Source organism: Lutjanus erythropterus, chromosome 12 (genome assembly GCF_056507025.1).
Source record: "Lutjanus erythropterus isolate fLutEry1 chromosome 12, fLutEry1.hap2, whole genome shotgun sequence".
NCBI lineage: Eukaryota > Metazoa > Chordata > Actinopteri > Lutjaniformes > Lutjanidae > Lutjanus > Lutjanus erythropterus.
In genome coordinates this window covers 27,761,303-27,779,970 of record NC_139328.1, presented here as the reverse complement: position 1 = coordinate 27,779,970, position 18,668 = coordinate 27,761,303, and the positions used below count along the sequence as shown (strand labels likewise).

Below are 18,668 nucleotides of genomic sequence, written 5' to 3'. Positions count from 1 at the left end.
CAGAGTGCAAGCACCCGTGACTTTGTCAATGAAAGATATTTTTACAAAAACACACAGTCTGAGCACTTTTGTGTGGAAAGAATGTAAATTTCTCTGTATTTAAAGGAGGAGTGGGGGGAAAAATTACTTGGAAATTTGGACCGGTTCCATCCCAGTTCATCCCCTCCCCTCCCTCCTCTCTCCTCTCTTTTTCTTTCTCCATCCTGTCTGGCTTTCAGCAATGTGTTTCTCGTTGTCTGTCCCATTGCCCATAACTCTCAACACGCTTGGTCGGCATATTTTTCATGCTCAAAAACCACTCAAAACAAAACGTAATTCCATCTTTTTTTTTCTCCCAACAATGCCTGTTTTTTTTTTTCCAGAGTCATACTGAAATTTAATCAACAGCCAAATGAGAAAAACATATAACAGCAATTTCCATACGTGCAAGCACACTTTGAGAATGATTGTCATATACACAGTGGAGGAAATTAGTTCTATTTTCTGTAGGATCATTTACTGTTCCCTCAGGACACCTGGCCCTTTTCACTGTTATGATAAGTTAATTGTACACATAAATTATCCTCTCTGGTCATCCGCACTTGGACAAAGTAGTTTAACATACAGTATAAAGGACATAAGGGAGAAATAATAAAATCCGTACAGTTTTTGTGTAATCAAATGTACATAAAACATATTTAAACCATCTTCCTTTCTCCTTAAAGTGTTAGTTTTTTCAGATCTGGAAGTGGATACAGAGTCTAAATAAATCTATATAGGTCTTAATGAAATGTATTTTCCAGCTCCCAGCAACTAAGTACAAGAGAAATACCATGTATGAATGTTTCCCCCACACGTTTATCTTGGCGAGGTAGGAAGAGCTGCATTTAGATCCTAAAGCTTATGAATGAAATCAATACCAATGGAGTTCTGTTGGGATGTGGCGCCTCCTCTCCACGGGGTGAAACAGTAATGAGGAAAACACTGCGGTCTCTTAATCAGATAGACAGCTCGTGTTATTAAGCTGCAAAATTTTGGCAGTGATTCTTAATTTCCCCTCACTGTCATATGTTTTTGGTGGTTAAAGGAGCTGCATGGCTCACTATAAATAGTCATGTCCCATAAATCCCTTAAAGTGTGCATCTAATATGAAAGAGAATAATGTTCACGCAGAGTCCAGGAGGCAGTTCAAGTCACTACTGATGGTTGGTAATTTCCATTAGTGTAGTTCTTTTATCAACCAGTTGCTGATGTACAGTCACAATTTAGAATGAGGTTCAAGTTAATCCTGGCCTCGACAGTCGCCCCTGGACCAGCCCAGCTCGCAGCTTTCTCCTCAGTCTATGGGTCTGATCAGCATACGGACAGACTTCATAGAGTAAAAGCCTCCACCATAGTCGGCCCAGAATATCCCGTCCTGGAATTTGCTGCGGTAAACGCCTCCGGTGTACCAGACACCGTTAAGATTGGCTTGGCCGCAAGCGTTGTACCACCAGCCTCCTTTATGGAAATGGGCGCAGTTACCTGTTGGTGGGGAAACAGGAAGGGTGATGATTAGCTTTATGAGGATGTGTGTTTTTCACAGACAGAATGATCCAAAGAAACACAACTGATGTTGTCCCCAGAAAACATCCACATATTGATAGAATTTTGCGAGAAGGTCATTGCTTTCCATTTTGCGTTTGCCATCGCCTCTGCCATATGTTGCTTGTACTGGTAAGTGTGTAGCAAAGTAACTAGCTCATCAGCAAACATTGTGTAAAAGAAAAACAACATACTGTTTTTTTCTGACAATTTGTGTGACATGTTAAGCTGCACCATTTTTGTCTGTGTAAGGAGGAATCCTAGCTGGCAGATCTGGCCACATCGGCCCCCTTTTCCCAGGACAGCGAAGGCAAGATATGATATGATATGATATGATATGATATGATATGATATGATATGATACATAAAGTCACATCAATTGTAGGAAAAAGTGATAGATAGCTAATTTTCACATCTATTTTTTATGGGATGCGTGCAAGTTGCTTCATAAGGCAGGTTTACAGGCAAGATAGGATTATTCTACTCTAACAGTTTGAGAAAACCAAAATGTGTTTGGATATTATTAGACTACATTGGGGGAGTCTGATTTTGACCAATAAAATACATCAACTTTGTTTAGCTACATTGGATGTGAAAACTTCAAAGCTCAATACCAGGTGGAACCTAGATTCACAAGTCCTCACCCTCTAAACTTTGCTTCTTTTAGTAGAGTCTGAGGACAATCTCCCAGCTTTCATTGCAGTGTGTGGAAACGATTAGAGTTTATCAAAATCATTCGGGCTGAACCAATTCAAATTCTTTTGGGAGGCCCTTCATGTTAGTTTGGTGACTATATCTAAGGCATGTAGGTTTATTAGCAACTGTTCTTGTTAAAGTTCAAGCAGCTGCCTTACATTTAGAAATCCCTAGACGACCAATAGATGGTGAGATCACCAATTGTCTAGTATTGCGAAGCTAGGTAGAACCCTATTATCAACTATTACTACGATCGATAGACTATGCAAGAGAGCACAAAGGGACCTCATGTTCATTTACCTGAGAAAGCATCCTTGTCTCGATCCAGAGTAGTGAACTGTTTGCCGTTGTGACTGCTGAGGGAGTCCCCAGCGTTGCCCTGGTAGGTACCCAGCCGTAGGCGGTAGCTCTCACTCTCAGGCTCTAGATGGAAGCTGCTGTACTGAGCGTAGACCTTCTTGCCCATCCAGTCCTCCAGCTCCACCAGCAGCTTGTAGTCCCCCTGTCTCCCCAGCTTGTAAATGCCTTCCAGACCGAGCCAGTGTTCCCCATCTATGTTGCCAAAGCCACTCTGAGTCAAAGAAAGATTACAAGGAAGGTTACAGAGAGATTACAGAAAATAATGTGCATTGTTTTTTTAATGTGGCAGCCTGAGGAGTTTAGAAACATGAGAACTGTTTGGGAACATAAAACCTTCACGTGGATGAGGCTGTGGGATTGTAGCAGAACAAATGAGAACTTTGTTTTTGATGACATTTTGGTCCTGGTTCTCTAGTTAAGACAAACTACAAAACTTCAAAAGAGAAAAACACTGTGGCAAAAGAATGCCACACTGTCTTTGAAATTCCAGAGGAAGACATGTTGTAGAGTTTATGAAGGAAAATAAGCATCCATCTTCAGGATGCTGGTTCCTTGCTCAAACGCCACAGATCTCTTGGATCACGGCTAATAGCGAAACAGGCCTGGGCGCTTGTGTCGAACAACCGCAAGCAATCTACATCTGGCCGTGTGCCTCCAGAACACTTCGCTTGGTAGAGGAGGCTGAGGTTTGTGATTGTGGATTAGCTGGGTGAGCCAGCAGATGATGAATGATGTAGGGTTTCAGTCCGTGGCCTCCTCTCTGGTGCTGTGTGTGTGTACATGTGGTGGCTTTGTGGGAGAGCGCAGAGGCAAATCAATGTTGAAGAGAGCAATTTAGCTTCCAGTTACACATGCACAAGCCTGGCCGGGCTGAATGGAACACTGGATCGCTGAGGCTGCCAGCAGCGATATACTCCATCTCATTCTCACAGAGCTTTGATGAGAGGGTCTATACGGTATGGTGCAGTAAGCCAACCAGCCATCCATCCAGGAAGGCACCATAGTAGTAGCGGTTTTGGAAAGAAACGCCTGCAGATTGAGATGTGGAACATACCTTTCTAGTGGGCCATCTAATGTTTCATAATGGGAATCTCAATCCATGTGACCTTGGACAAATAGTGCTGCTGACAGGGCGTTATATTTTACAGTAAGTGAAAACACAAGAATTCTGTCCCAAGAAATAGTCCTGAAGACCCCAGATGGTTCCAGATGGGTCATATAACGACACTCCTGTTGTCTCTGGATGGTCCAAATATTCTGGTTGGCTGAGAAGAGGAGAGAGAAAAATAACACAGACAGGGCAGGGGAAGTGTCAGTGTCATCACCTTGTAGTTTTCCCAGTTTCTGAAGAAGTTAACGGATCCGTCTTTCCTGCTCTGGATAACGGTCCAGCCGCCGTTATCTATATCTTGTTCACACCAGACCTGCATCGGCCTCTCTGTTTCATCTGGTTTGATCAGGTACATGCCGCTGGTGCTGTGGCCAGCTTCCTGTGCCTCGAGACAGTCTCTGAACGGACCTGAAGGAGAGAACGAGACAAAGAGATAGGTGGTGATAAGAAAGACGGACAAGAAACAAGAGGGACATAAATAGTTGTAAAACTTTAACTTGAGATTTTTTTTTCCAGGACTACTGCCACCTCCCACCCCCAAAACAAAAGAGAAAAGAGATCTGTGGTTTTACCATTCTGACTGGAAAGATTCCTATGAACACAACAACAATTCAGAAAGTCAGCCACTTTGTGTTGTTGTATGTTGATGTCATAAACGCTGAAACATTGCCTCTCTGTGGAAGTGGATCTGCTCCTTCTGAAGATATAAAGGGTTCATTCTAAGGTAACAAAAATATTCCTATTTGCTGGTGATTATACACCAATGAAAACATACATATGAATATCATATTCCATTTCTACCATATTCTGCAAATAAATCTCCATAACTTTGACACACTGGATTTTAAGTAATTGTGTTCAGTTCTGCCTTAATGTAAAACAAACATTTAATCATCAGCAGCAGAGAGCGGAGATAGACCACAACAGCACACCAAAGCTATGTGGCGGGCGATCCAGAACATCACAGGCTACAAAAGCAGGAGCTACCAATAGATCCCCCTAAATCCCACATGTCCCACATGGGACATTTAGTCAGGGACGAAGTCAGTTTTTAATGTAAAGCTTCAAACTGTCTCAGCATTCTTGAGTAGCAACATGAATATGCACTGGGACAGTGGTCTCAGCCAACCTAGTCCCAGATGCCACAATAAGTACAACAACAACCCTACCATACCCTTTGTAGCGTCCATGTTGTTTCAACATTACGATTTAAAAGCTCATGAACACGCTGAAATTGGAAGAATGACCTATCATCTAAGCTGGGCTTCTTAGCTTTTAGCAGGATTACTTTAGCCTACAGGGAACTGGTGAGTGTTTTTACATCTGTTTTGTAGTTACTAAAATGACCATAACTGCGTATGGTTAAACATATGCAGAGTAGAGACCAAGTTATTGTTTTGCAAGTCAAAAGTAGCCAAAGTCTCAAGTCTTTACACTCACTCAAGTGAGTCCTAAATATTATCATAATATAACAGTGAGTTTCCAGCCTCAGTGATTTACAAAGTTGCTTAGCTGTTAAGCTCACATTAGTGAAGCTTTAGCTTGCTTACTATGTTTGAAGTTGTTGCGTCTCTGTCTGTAATTTTTGACCTGCACATTTTGCATGCTGCTAGTGCTCAGTAATGTAATGTTATATAATGATTCTCTTCTGCAACTTAATTGGATTCTATCGGACTGATTCAAACAAAGTGGATCTAGAGAGATAAGTGTCAACTTTATTGGAACTGAAGTCACAAGTCATTGGTGTTTAAATCCAAGCCAGTTTGCAAGTCTGTTTCAATCTTGTGAAGTCACATCTAAAGTCATTAAATTTGTGACTCAAATTTGACTTGAGACCAAGTCATGTGACTCTAGTCCACACCTCTGAACATTTGTGAAAAAGTCCAATTTTGGTCTTAACTTGATTTTGACCACCAGTTAATGAGGCTACTTTTAGTGTCAGCAATGAAACAGCAATACAAGTGCAATGAGTTTACATGATGAGGAACACTGAGGTCACTGTCTGAACAGGGGTAAAATAGGTAGGAAAACCCAGTAAACAAGAACAAAATCACACAAGCAGACACAGTAATATAAAACACATTTATCGAGGTACGCACAGATACACTTGTTTACTATGTCCTCCCAGAACAAGGAGAACGGGTCAAATGAAGTCACTATAATATGAAATTGCTTGGCTTCATTTGAGGTCAAAAAACCAAAATAGGTCTTGTTAACTCAGAATTACAAGTCACTAACATCTGCCTTATTTCAAGGTAGTTCACCACTCTCATGACAGGATTTTTAATTAATAGCACATGTAGTGGTGAGTTTATTTAAGGGACTGGTGACCCTCTCCAGGCTAATATAATAATAATAATAATGTAAAGGCATAGGTATTCACTGCATGAAGTATACCAGAAGTGCCTCGACTTTGTGGTTTCCAGGAGCCTATCATGCCAGCCTGGGTTGTGTCTACGTCTCACATGCAATGGAACAGTCATGTAAAGGATCATTTTCATACACAGCTGCACTGAAATCCTACACACTTTATTATTCTTGGGCGAGGGCAATCTAAATGTGTCAGGAATTTCTGTTGATGAGCAAAATCGCATTGGTTAGGTCTTTCTTTGCTTTACTTTAAGTCCCCTGCCTCAATTGAGACGTTACAACATTTTTATTTCCATCCCAGTTTGTGTTCTTTCTGTTGAGCGGGGAGCTGAGTTCCAGCTGAATCTGCAAATCTTTAACCTTTGAAAATGAGGCCCACCTGCAGCCATATTCAACCTCAGTGATTACTGTTTTGTTATGTTTGGCCTACAAAGTCATGACTGCTATAAATCTTGCCATGACTGATTTTTTTTATATTTTGAGTTAATGAAAAAATGAATAAAAATTAAAAAAGGGATTGATTAATGGATGGATACATGGATGAATGGATGGATGGATCACTCACTAAGACCTGGGTTGCACCATCAAAGTTGAATTTTCATCATCATTTACAATCATCATTTGACTTTTGGCAGCTCTGTATGGAGAGTCTAAGTCAAGTCCCCTCCTGAATCAAACATATGTTTGTCAATTTAAAACATAATTTTTTACCTCAAGAAAGTCAATGTTTGTCATAAAGCTGCTGAAGTATCAGCCAGTGAAGATACGTAATTAGAAAGACTACAAATCCTTAAGTTGCTTAAGTGACGTAATGACTTTCTCCCTTGAAAAGCTAACATTGGCCGCTGAAGCTTCGATGACTGTATGTTTACATAACGGGGTGTAGTCACACAACAGCTGTTCTTAATCATTCTTTGTCTTCCCGGCTGATAAAAGCACCAGGGGTCACTGGATAAAACACTTCAGGTCAGAAAACGTTACAAGGGACAGCGACATTGATGTTGATGATGTATGTTGTGCGAGACAAGAGATGTAGCTTTCTGAGCCGTTTCACACAAATCTAAATGTAACTATGACAAACCTACTAAACTAAGGTTAAAAGAGAGATTTAAATTCAATCTGTATTCATTTTAAGCAGTTTAAAAGTTTGGCACAATACAATTTAAAGTTAAACCAAGATTTAATCTTGTTTAAAAGTTAATCCTTGTTGGTGCAACCCAGCCTAAATCATCTTTCACTCACTCACCTTCAGCGCTGAAGTTTCTCTGTGGAGGTTTCTGAACTTCCAGGGTGTCACTTGTGGGTGACGGCCCAGAGCGAGAGCCCCTCTCTCGAGCAAACCCTCGGGTGTTGTCCCTCTGGATCTCATTGGTGAAACGTGGCACATTAACAGGAATGTTCTCAGGCACCACCTGCACAAGTGGAGGTCCCATGGGTGACTGATCATGCCTCCGGCTGTAGACCTGCATACAACGCTCCTCCAGTGCCCCGATCAGCACTGACTGGTTATTCACTACTGCAGACAGGGCGGAGTATTTGGCCTCCAGTTCCCTGTACCTGGAGGCCAGACGCAGTGACTCAGTGGTGGCATTGAGGATGCGTGTCTCAAGCTGTGCCAGCTCCAGTGAGTTGTCCCTCTTCCTGATGATCTCATGCAGCAGCTGCATGTAGAGCTGGGTCACTCTGGAGTTCATGTTCCTGCTCTCTTTCCTCAACAGCTTCATCTCGTTCACCAAGTTACCGTCCACGTCCACTACCAGCTTCAAAGTCTCCATCTCCCGACGCTGCTTTGACAGGAGGTCGCGCACCGCAGCCACATCCAGGCGTGTCACCCGGTCCTTGTCGGTTGAGTAACCGCGGGCGGCACAGATGGGTCCTGTGATCTTTTGCTCGGGGACCAGGAAGGTGTAGGAGCACTTCTTACCATCTCCGCTGGCCTCTGGAGCTCTTCGTATCCGTGAGAGGATGGGGTGCTTGGTGAGGGCTTGGCTGGTGCTCCAGAAGGACAGACCAAACAGAATAAATAGGCTCCATGTTCCAGGTCCCATTTTTCCTCCTCTCTTTATCACCAAAAAACCTAAAGATCTATAAAAAGGAAGGAGACGTGCAGAGCAGAAAAGGTTGGGGTTATTCTATGTCACGCTTGTTGTCAGTAAATCCCATAAAAACACCAAAATCAACAATTTATTAGTCTGTCTCTGTACTTTCCATACCCTGTCTTTCTTGAATACATGAATCTTTAAAGGTCAAGTGGGTAAGATTTATATGGAATTATTATCAGATTAGGGCAGAAATGAAAAATAACATTCACAAGTATGTTTTCATTTTGTACAGTCACTTGAAATAAGAATTGTTGTTGTCTTTACCAAAGAATGAGTGCTTTATATCTACAGAGGACGCAGGTCCTCTTCCACTGAAGCTTTCCACATGTTGCACCGCCATGTTTTTACATCAGCTACAGTTTCATTTCTAACCATGACTGGAAACGGTGAAATGGTGCTCTGTCGATCAGTGATTCCAGCCCAGTTACTGTAAATAAAGATTGACGACACCTCTGTACTTCCTCCCTCTGTACAAAAATGAAGCCAAAATATCCTGGATATGAGCGTTGCAATCTTGACGTCATTTGCAGCCAGAGCCAGCGCAGTAGTGACCAGTGTTAGAACCACAGTATCGAGTTCCTGCCCACACAGCCATCTGACTCAATCATATTTTTATATAATCAAAATCAAACTGATCAGAAAAAGGATCACTTGAACAAATGTCAGTGTGATAAGAACTACCTTTACTCATACTCTTGTTAAGCACCGTAAATTCTGAGAATGGACTCTTTTTTTTTTTTTAGCAAACTTTACTGTATGAGAAGTAAATTCTGCATTTGTTGAGAATTATTTTCAGCCACAGATTAAAGTTCATTTGGTGAGTTAGGAGTATAGATAGTCCTGGAATTCCCTTCCTGTCCCTCCCTTTTGGAGGCTTCGTACACTTTCTCCTGTCCATTTTCCTGTACTTAAATATATTATGTCCTGGTCTTGTCTATGTTGAAAAGAAAAGCACATTTGAAGATGGTTAAAACAATGTTGGGGAGTTGGTTAGTGTTTCGCTTAGCAAAACACTAGTTAACTAGTTTGGTAATCTACAACAATTGTTAGCTAGTTGGTTAGCTAGTGTTTTACTATATGTTGCTTTTAAAAGTTCCCCAGCAGCATCTTTTAACAACATACTAAACTGGGTTTTCATTCCAACATAGAGGAGCTGAGCACATATGTAAGTACAGGAAACAGGAAAGGACAAAGTTGACAGAGAAGTTCCATCACATACTTCCAACTGTTACTGGGTCAATTGACTCAAAATTAACATAACAACAAAGGAAGATGTCACCCCGAGCAACAGTGGGGCACATTGTTGGGTTTTTTGATGTTTTTGGACACATAGAGCAGCAGAGCAGAGGTCTGCTGTTTTGCATAAAGGATTATGACATTTCAAGCTTTGGCTAAACAGACAATACTTGTTAGTAGGATGAAGCCATCTATTTTTCATTATAGTATTATTTTTTACTCTTTGTTGAAAATATTGAATGTCAACACCAGGCTTATTCTTTAATTTGGTCCAAGCATTTATAAGAATGTTTGCTTTTTATTACCACTCATTTAGTACTTTTAGTTAAATTTCCTACCAGATGTTTTCTTTTCTCTTTTAATCCAATATACTCCAATTTAACCACTGCGCCTGCACATCTTAAATGGTTGGAAAAGTAAAAAAGAACATATTTTCTCACTTCACCTCTAGTGATATTTAACTATGCAGATAGTTTTGGTTTTAAGATATCCATCTCTGAGATTTCCCTTTAGCTTAATACAATGCAGGTGAATGGAATATAATCGGGACTGTTACAGTCCCACTGAAGTTCCACTGAAAACTGTTCACAGTGTGTTCTGTAGATTTCTTTTTGGAAACTGTCTCTTTTACTTTTAATGTTTTACCTCAGTGCAGTCAATGCCATCAATGAAATGTCATTAACTATCATTGTACTGGGTTGGCAGCAGTAATCTCAGAGGCAGGTGTATCAAAACATGGACAAATAAAACTAAGGTGATTGGACTGGATACCAACAAAGAGAAAGAAAATATATACTTTTTTTGTCATTTGGATGAAGTAATCCTTTAAGTATTCAAGGAGCATCTGTTGGAATGACACAGGAGAGCGCTTCCAGTCAAGACTCAACACAAGGTTCTTGTTTAATAATGAAGTAAGCGAGCATGAAAATATGAAGTGAAAACTTGCAGACTGTGGCAGAGGCACAGCTGGTTTCACACAGTCCAGCCCTTGGCAAGACGTGTCTTCTGGCAGGCCTGTGGTGGAGTAAGAGGAGTGCCACCCACCCACCACAAATCTGTTATCGTAACTCTTTTTTTTTTCAATACATTCCCTCATGGGTTCTCTTTCATTACAGCCCTTACCGCATCTGTATCAGGTGTCTGGGTGTGTGCAAGTGTTGGGATCTGTTTTTCATATTTCTGTAGATCTCTTGGCTCAGACCTTCCTCAACCTCCTGTATAGACTTTCAGCGTACCTGCCCTGACTCATGTGGAGAACTAGGAATAAGCGTTTCAAAAGGGTTCTTCCGGAAGGGCTGATGTTCTACTCTGACCCATTTGCCTCTGAAAAGCCCATTTTGGAGGAAAAGTTCCTTGAATTACTAAGGGTTCTATTAAGAATCATTTTCATCCAAGGAAGAAAGAGTTCTTGAAAGCACGGGTGTCCAAAGATGTTTTCCCAGTTCAACCATTGGTCTTTGGTTGGGTTCTAGATAAAACCCTGGGAATATAAAGGAGGTCATCAGTAGAAATTCCTGGTTGGTTTCTACATGAAATCCATATAACATAAAAGGGCTGTCTGTAGAACCCCTTTGGAAAATAAAATGGGCCTTGGGAAAACATCCTGTATGGGTTCTATAGTAAACCCTTGGCATATAAGAGTTCTCAGCAAAACTTCCTGGGTGGGTGCTACATGAAACACTTGGAATATAAATGGATTATATAAATGGGTTCTCAGTAGAACCCCCTTCTTAGAACACCTTGGGTGGTTTCTTGTTAGCACCTTCAGAAGGTGGAATGGTTCTGGATGGGTCCTGGGTGGAAACATTACACCATAGAAAGTGGATATGAAGAACCTCTCTTAGGTTCTGGGTAGAACCTTTCACAGATGGTTCAAGGTATAGCCCTTTAGTGTTGGTTCTAGGTAGAACCCTCTGAAAGGGATCTGAGTGGAATATTTACTACCAGAGAGAAAAAAGGGTTCTCGAAAGGGGTCAGGCCAAAGACTGTTTATGGTTCTAATTAGCACTTTCATTTAGTAAAAAAAAAAGAAGATTTGACTGGAAATGAAAATATTTGGTAGAGAATGGAGTTCATGTGGCCATGGACGGCATTGAAATATTCCATGAATGGGACCTGCTGCCAGTGTTTGATGGATTCATGAGGTGAAGAACTGTGACTATCAGTAATAAATGGTAGAAGACAGCAGGTGGTAATAATTGAGCCTCACTGACTCATTTTAACTTCTGCCATCTGTGCCTGGCTGCTACAAGTAGATACAATTGAATCTGGTGTGGAATAAAAGAAATTGATGTGTTTGAGGAGCAGCAGGGGGAGCAGGAATCCCTGATTTATGAGTAATGTTTTCTGGAGTCTATTTTTGGAAGGGAAGCTTGCGTTTTGATCTTATTGGTTCTGACAGCACAACGAATGGAGCAGGGGTGGGTGACGTTCAGAAATGCACGCTAAGTGAAAGATCTCTCCTTCCATATTCAATAGCGAGGCTTGGATCTGGAAGCGGAGTCAGTGGTGAGCCAACTTCGGGCTGATTTTGGCAGTCGGGCCAAATCCAACCAGAAGGCATGTCTGGCGGATCTGGCCAAGGAGGTTAAGTAACCTTCATCTAACACTTCTGACAGGCACACAATATGGCCCACTTCACAGTGGAACTCATCAAAACAAATTTGAGGAGGATTTTAACAGATGCCAAAAGAGCAGAATTAAATGAGTCCAAGACAGAGACAGCAGGGGCTTTGAATCATTTCTGTGGTCTCTTCTTGATGTTTAGTTGCACTGAAGAGTCCTGACCACAGTTAATGGGACAGATCCCAGAACATTACCTAAGCTCAAACTGCTGCTGTAGCAGTATAGCTCTCTTTTATCATTGTCAAAGGAAAAAACATGCTTGTCTCAAGGGAAATATATAACATTACGTTTTTGTGTTTTCACAAGGAGCAATGACTTACTGGCTGGAACAAAGTGTCTGAGCCAACATTAATGTTTAAAAACTCACTGTAAAAATAAACAAAACTTAATTTAAAAAGTTAGTGCCCAGGCTGCCTTAAAATTTTCAGTTGACTGAACCTGAAAAGACAATTTGAGGTCATTTTGATTGATTGATTCACACAAATAAATTTTAATTCAGTTGTACTTGAGAAAACATGTTCTATAAGCTTAAGATATTGAGTTGAACCAACAACTCTTCAGCAAGTTTTCATCATATATGTTTCCTTCAAATCAGTTTTAACTCTCAAACAGTGCATCCTGGGAAGTCTGCTAATATACTGATCATGTTTCCTTAGGCACTTAAGTAAATGAGTTGATTGAATTTTGTATATTACATTCATTCAACTCATCATTTTAAGTCAAAAGAGTTCAAGTTGGATGAAGTTATGTTTATGTTCTGAAAATAAATACTGGAAATTTTAAGTTTAGTTAAGCTGAATAAATAAAATGTGTATATTTATATCAGGACTGCCCTCAACAAACATTTTCATAATTGACCGTTAGGAGTTAGTTCAAGCCATTAGTTGACAAGTCGCCACACTGCTTCACACCTCCTGAACCCCGTCTGAACCTGCTGATCATTAAATCACCTCAGTACTGACTGACAACGAATGGCAGCCACAGTTAGCAGCAGTGCGCTGTTGACAACAGTGTTACAAATGAAAAGTTCGGTGTTGCAACAATCCTCTGGGCTTAATGGCAAGGGGCAGGTCCTGAATGGAATGCGTTTTTATTCCTGTGACCGATGAATAAATGAAAACTTGGTTGACTAAGACTCTTGGCTCTCAGTTTAGCCAACTATTAGAGGACAGCCCTAACATATGTTGAGCTAATGAAAAAATATTAGCTGATTCCCCTATTTTGTATGATTTCTTTTTTTGCAGCGCTGGCTTAAAAGTTAAGCAGCAAAAGAAAACACCCCAACGTCTGTATTTCAGCTTTTGCATATGGAACAGCCTTTGTTTTGTCAGATTATAAACTTTCTGAGGGCAAAGGAAAAGGCACTTTAAGGAAAACGGGCCATGTGTCAGAGCTCAGAAACACCTTGGCACTGTCAGTCAGTTATTATTACGCGGAGAGGGCTTTTTCCTGTCTTTCCGTAATCACAGGTCATCCCCCTTCAATAGCTCCGTCTCAGCAATTGGCCCGTCTGCACGTCTCCATCCCCACAATATGAATCTCACAGGCCCTGGTCTGACAGGAGTGACAGTGTTTACACAGAGACTCCTCAGCCAGGGCTGTGAATCTCATCGGCAGTTCTTACCACCAGGTTTCTCTCTCTGTCGTTCACACCCTGCTGGTCTTCATCAAGTCAGCCGCAGCAGCCATGGCTTTTTTGTTGACTTATTAAACGGGTATTTTCTCCTCTCCTCCTCCCTCAGAGCCAGACCTGACCAGATCCAGCCACCTCATCTATATTAATGCAGTCCCTGCAACCAGACAGGTCAAACTTTGCGGTGGCGGGTTTTCCCAGCCCAGAGGAATACGAGGACGCTGCCAATCGGCATGCTGACTCTAAGTGGTGCCACTGAGCTCTGACTGTCTACTGTAAGCTCCCAATTAAAAGATTTTCTTTAACATTAAAACCCTCAAAAACCGCATTTGTGTCCCCTCCTTTCTCTCCAACATTATTTCAATGTATAGCATGGATATGTTGCAAGTCAAAAAGTTAAACTTTTCCAGTCTAACTTTGTTGTGGCTTTTACATAGGGCCAGCAGATTTTTTAGGAACACGCCAATTAGCCCACAAGTTATTCTGATGGTGCCACTGATTAGGTCCGTCTGCTGAGGGGACGACATGATGCATGAGCCTTGTTCATGGGGAATATGATCATGGGGTTTACCCCAAATGTATAGATGGAATGTTAAAACATTCTAAATTACTTAAAAATGCTCAAATGTAGGGCTGCAATTACAGATTATTTCAGTACATCATCAGATTTCTAAATATCAGATTACTTTCACGATAAATTGTTCAGTCCAGGTGCCCAAACTTTTTCATCTCAGTGACCCCCACAACAGATGCACATTTGACCACAAACCCTCAATTTTTGAGGGTTTTGTCTTAAGGAATCCCCACTAAACATTTTTAAAGATATTATAGTTTTCATAGTCAGCGATCAAATTAGGATAATTATGAATTGCAATCAATCAAAACAGCCAACACTATTTTTTCCCTTGTTGTTCCAACTTCCAAAAATTGTGATAAAAAATTCTATTCGTCCTTTTTCTGGTGACTGTCTACAACACACTCAAGGGTCCCTGTTGGCCCCTGGATCTGACTTTGAAAATCACTGGTTTAGTCAATAAAAAGTCAAACAATTGTGGAAAAATGCTCATCACAATTTCCCAGAGCCCAAAGTGTTGTCTTCAGTTTGCTTCTTTTGTCCAACCAATGAAACAAAAACAGCAAATCCTCACATTTAAGAAAAAAAAGAAGAAGAAGAATTTGACTTAAAAAATATATGTTGGGCCTGCCTTAAAAATTTTTAAGTCAAGTGAACTCAAAAAGACAAGTTGAAATAATTTTGCAATGATTCAAAATAAATACATTTATCTTGTCAAACAAACTTGATATTTATTCTGTTGTACGTGAGGAAACATGTTCAAAGAGCTTAAGATATAAAGTTGAACCAACAACAGTTTTTTCATTTTTGTGAAAACAATCAACCATGACTTCAAAACAAACAGCAAGTTTTCATTGCTATGTTTTCTTCAAAATATATAAAAAAGAAAGTTTTAATGCTCCAAATTTTAACTCTCAAACAAACAAGTCATTAAATAAAGTTTAGAGACTTAATCTAATGACTTGGTTGAACTTTGTACAGTACATGTACTCAACTCAACATTTCAAGTCAAGAGCGTTTTGTCTAACCAACAGTCCAAAACCGAAAGGACTCGTCATTTATAAAAGAAAAGCAGCAAATCCTGACACTTAAGAAGCTGGAACCAGCAAATGTTTGACATTTTGGCTTGAAAAATCACTGAGCAGAACTAATTGCTGACTATTTTGATAATCGATTCATCAGTTTGAGTAATTTCTGAAGGAAGAAAAGTCTAAACTCCAGACCAGTCTCTTTAGTCCTCTAGGACAGTGCACTGAAAATATTTGGGTTGTGGGGAAAAACAAGGCATTTGAGGACATCATCTTGGACTTTCTGAAGCACTGATCAACATTTTGGACCATTTTCTGCCATTTTATAAAACAAACAACTAATCGATTAATAGAAAAAATAACTGACAGATTAATCAATCAATTAATGAGAATAATTTTTACTTGCAGCCATAATTTGATCGTCTCATCTATTCAAATGGTTACTTTCAGCATCTTACAGTCTATCTTACAATTCATTGTTCTGCATTTACTTATTTATTTATAGTGGTGACTGAGAAAATCAAAAGTTTTCATGAGTTTGAATACTTTCCTTGAGCATATGAAACACATATCAATTAAATAACCTGACCATAGAAAAAATAATAAAAATCTTACCAGTGTTGGTGAGTTGAGTCAGTGGTCCAGGAGGTGCAGGTAAGGCCCAGCTTGGTGTCTCAGTTGTGTTTTTTGCTCTCCATTCTCCTCCTCTCGCTCCTCAGTCTCCCTCTGTCATTGAGAACCCAGGCAGGCCTGCACACAGCTGTGGCACACAGACGCTGCGTCCACTAGGAGAACAGTAGAGGGTGGTCCATACGCAGAAAGAGGGAGGCTGATGGTGTGATTTTCTCTGTAGTTTGAGCAGAGAGGGGGGACGGCTCGGCCCTGCCTCCCCTCCCTCCCTCCCTCCTCTGATGTCGCGTAAAGTTTGGAAAGAAAAGTCAGACTCCTCCTAATAAAAGGTTTCACCACAAATGAGAAACTAAGCGGTGAATCAGAGTCAGCAAGAGTGGTGAGGACACTCACACTCAAAATCAATCTGGCTGTCATCATTCAGCTTGTTTACAAGGTTGTGTTGTCTCCCACGCACACTATTTGTCTTGTGGAAGATGATGACGTGCACATAAACTCTCTCACGCACACATCTGTCAGCTCCATTCATGCAACTATTTCTCATAGTCCACTTATTCCTCCTTACAAAGCTGTTTCCTATCAGCTCTAATCTAATGACTGAGTGATTCTGGCGATCCGGTAGCTTCAGTGTCTGTTTTTGGATGTGAGTGAGCATTTCTCTTGTTAACTCTGTATATGGGATGTGTGTGTATGTGTGTGTGTCTTGCAGCAATCCAAGAGCTATTGGCAGCTGTGTTTATTTGGTTATGGGGACAATATGCAGAGGGCTTTGCAGACAAAAAAGAACGCCCTTCAGCTAAATGTTTTGGATTGAGGAGGAAGCACAGGCTTTGATGCATGGGGATTCTCTGCGTGGGGAGAAATACTTCAGCGTGTGGGAGGACAGATTTGCTTATGAGCAATCGACGCAGGACATTTATAATGAAGGAGTGTCTTTGTGTGTGTGCGTGTGTGTGTGTGTGTGCGTGTGACCCGTACATGTATGAAAACGTGTTTGCGTATGTGTGATTGAGTGTGTGTCTCGTAGGTGGTCGGGTGTGTATAATAGAGGTTGTCCGATTTAAATAAATTATATATAGTAGAGGAACATGTGTTTGGTGGAAGCTGTTATTGAAAAGGAGCTCAAAAAAACACAATTTGTGCTAATTCAACCCATGCCTGGAAAATCTTTATCTGTATCTGCAACACATTTAACAAGACCCATTGTAGATCAGTGTTTCCCAATCCGGTGGTTAGGGACCCTTAAAACTTGAATGATCAAAAGGGTTGAAAGGGATAAGAAAAAAAAAAAGTTTTGTGCAAAATAATACTTCGTTTTCTGACTTCTGAAAAATTTCTTGTGAAATGTGTGACCTCTTAAACCTTCTAAAAAATAACTTCATGCACAAACGAGGGGATAGTTATGGAAGCCCTGAGAGGCAAATGAGAAAAAAACTGGTGATTTATTTTCTAAATCTGAAAACGTTTTTCTCTCTTGCGTTTACGCCTTAAAGGGATAGTTCTGATTTTTTGAAGTGGGGTTGTATGAGGTACTGTAGATGCTGGGTCAACAACAAAAGGTGTTTTAAGCTACTTAAAAGAAGGTCCACCTAAAAACAAAGTAGTTTATTCGGAATATTACCACTTTACTTTGCTGTCAGACAGTTGTTTCTCATGGGAAAGTGACATTACATAAGCCAAATGTCATTCTCTCCAAACCAACCCAAAGTCCATAAATGAAATCAGTGGTTTTACCTCAGGGAAGACGGGAGTTGGTGGTCCACCACTTCCTTGACTGGTTGTTTGTGTTATTGTATGACTTCAGTGTTTTAAAAGAATAGCTCAGATATTTTCAGAGTCACACAATAACACAAACAAACTATCAGATCGAGACAGTGGTGGGCCAGAGACTCCTGTGTTATGCAAGGTAAAATTACTCATTTTGGTTGGTTGGTTGGAGAGAGCAATAATTTTGGCTTATACAAGAGCAGTCTCCCATCATTAAATACTGTCTGACAGCAAAATTAAGTAATGAAAATATTCTAAATATATTCCATTCACTTTAATTGTTTGGGAGATTCTCCAGCCCTGTTTTCCTGTTAAACTCCAGCAGTGTTTTGTGGACTAAAAAACTAAACCTGACCTTCAATGAGGGCGAGTAGGTAATGACTGAATTTTCATTTTTTGATTAACTATCCCTTTAAACTGATATGTATTTTTTAGGTAAGCCCTTTTTAAGTAGCTACCTTTTGTTGCTGACTCCATCCACAGCAATTCATTACTTAAATTTCCTGCTGGTATGCCTGTCTTCGCTTCTTCAAACTGGGGACATGCTGACCAGCACCTATTGACACTATGGATATGCACTTCACACAACCCCGCAATAAAACAATTTAACTGTTCCTTTAATGTTTTTAGTCATGGGGCAGTGGCGCACTACATTCTCTTGTGGCTGAAATGAGCATTAACAACAACAAACAGCTGGAAAAAAGATCCCTTTAAAAATCCTCCCACCTGTCTCACAGATGAAAAAGGAACATAGAGATGATCCTGGGAAAACCTTTTTTCACCTGTTCTTAAATAAACACAGAAAAGAACATATTTTAGATCAGACTTTCCTGTTTGTTTGTTTTTTATTTGCCTCCTGGTCTTCTGTAGGTAGTGGACAATTTTAGCCCCTCTCCTTAGAAAGTCTGTTTAAGTCTGTCTATTGTACATGTAAATGTACATGTAACGTACATGTACATGTAAATGTACATGT

The 18,668-nt window shown here is 40.5% G+C and overlaps 1 protein-coding gene across 1 annotated transcript; it reads right to left on the bottom strand.

Annotated features, from left to right (window-relative positions):
- Nucleotides 1–315: 315 nt before the first annotated feature.
- On the bottom strand, nucleotides 316–16,877 carry LOC146318124 (angiopoietin-related protein 1-like). Its single transcript, XM_084732288.1, has 5 exons — nucleotides 15,914–16,877; nucleotides 7,347–8,185; nucleotides 3,945–4,138; nucleotides 2,560–2,830; nucleotides 316–1,503 (listed from the first exon to the last, which is right to left on the bottom strand). Exons 2-5 carry the CDS (start codon nucleotides 8,146–8,148, stop codon nucleotides 1,316–1,318), a joined length of 1,455 nt encoding a protein of 484 aa, XP_084588414.1. The 5' UTR covers nucleotides 8,149–8,185; nucleotides 15,914–16,877; the 3' UTR covers nucleotides 316–1,315.
- Between the last annotated feature and the right edge of the window lie 1,791 nt (nucleotides 16,878–18,668).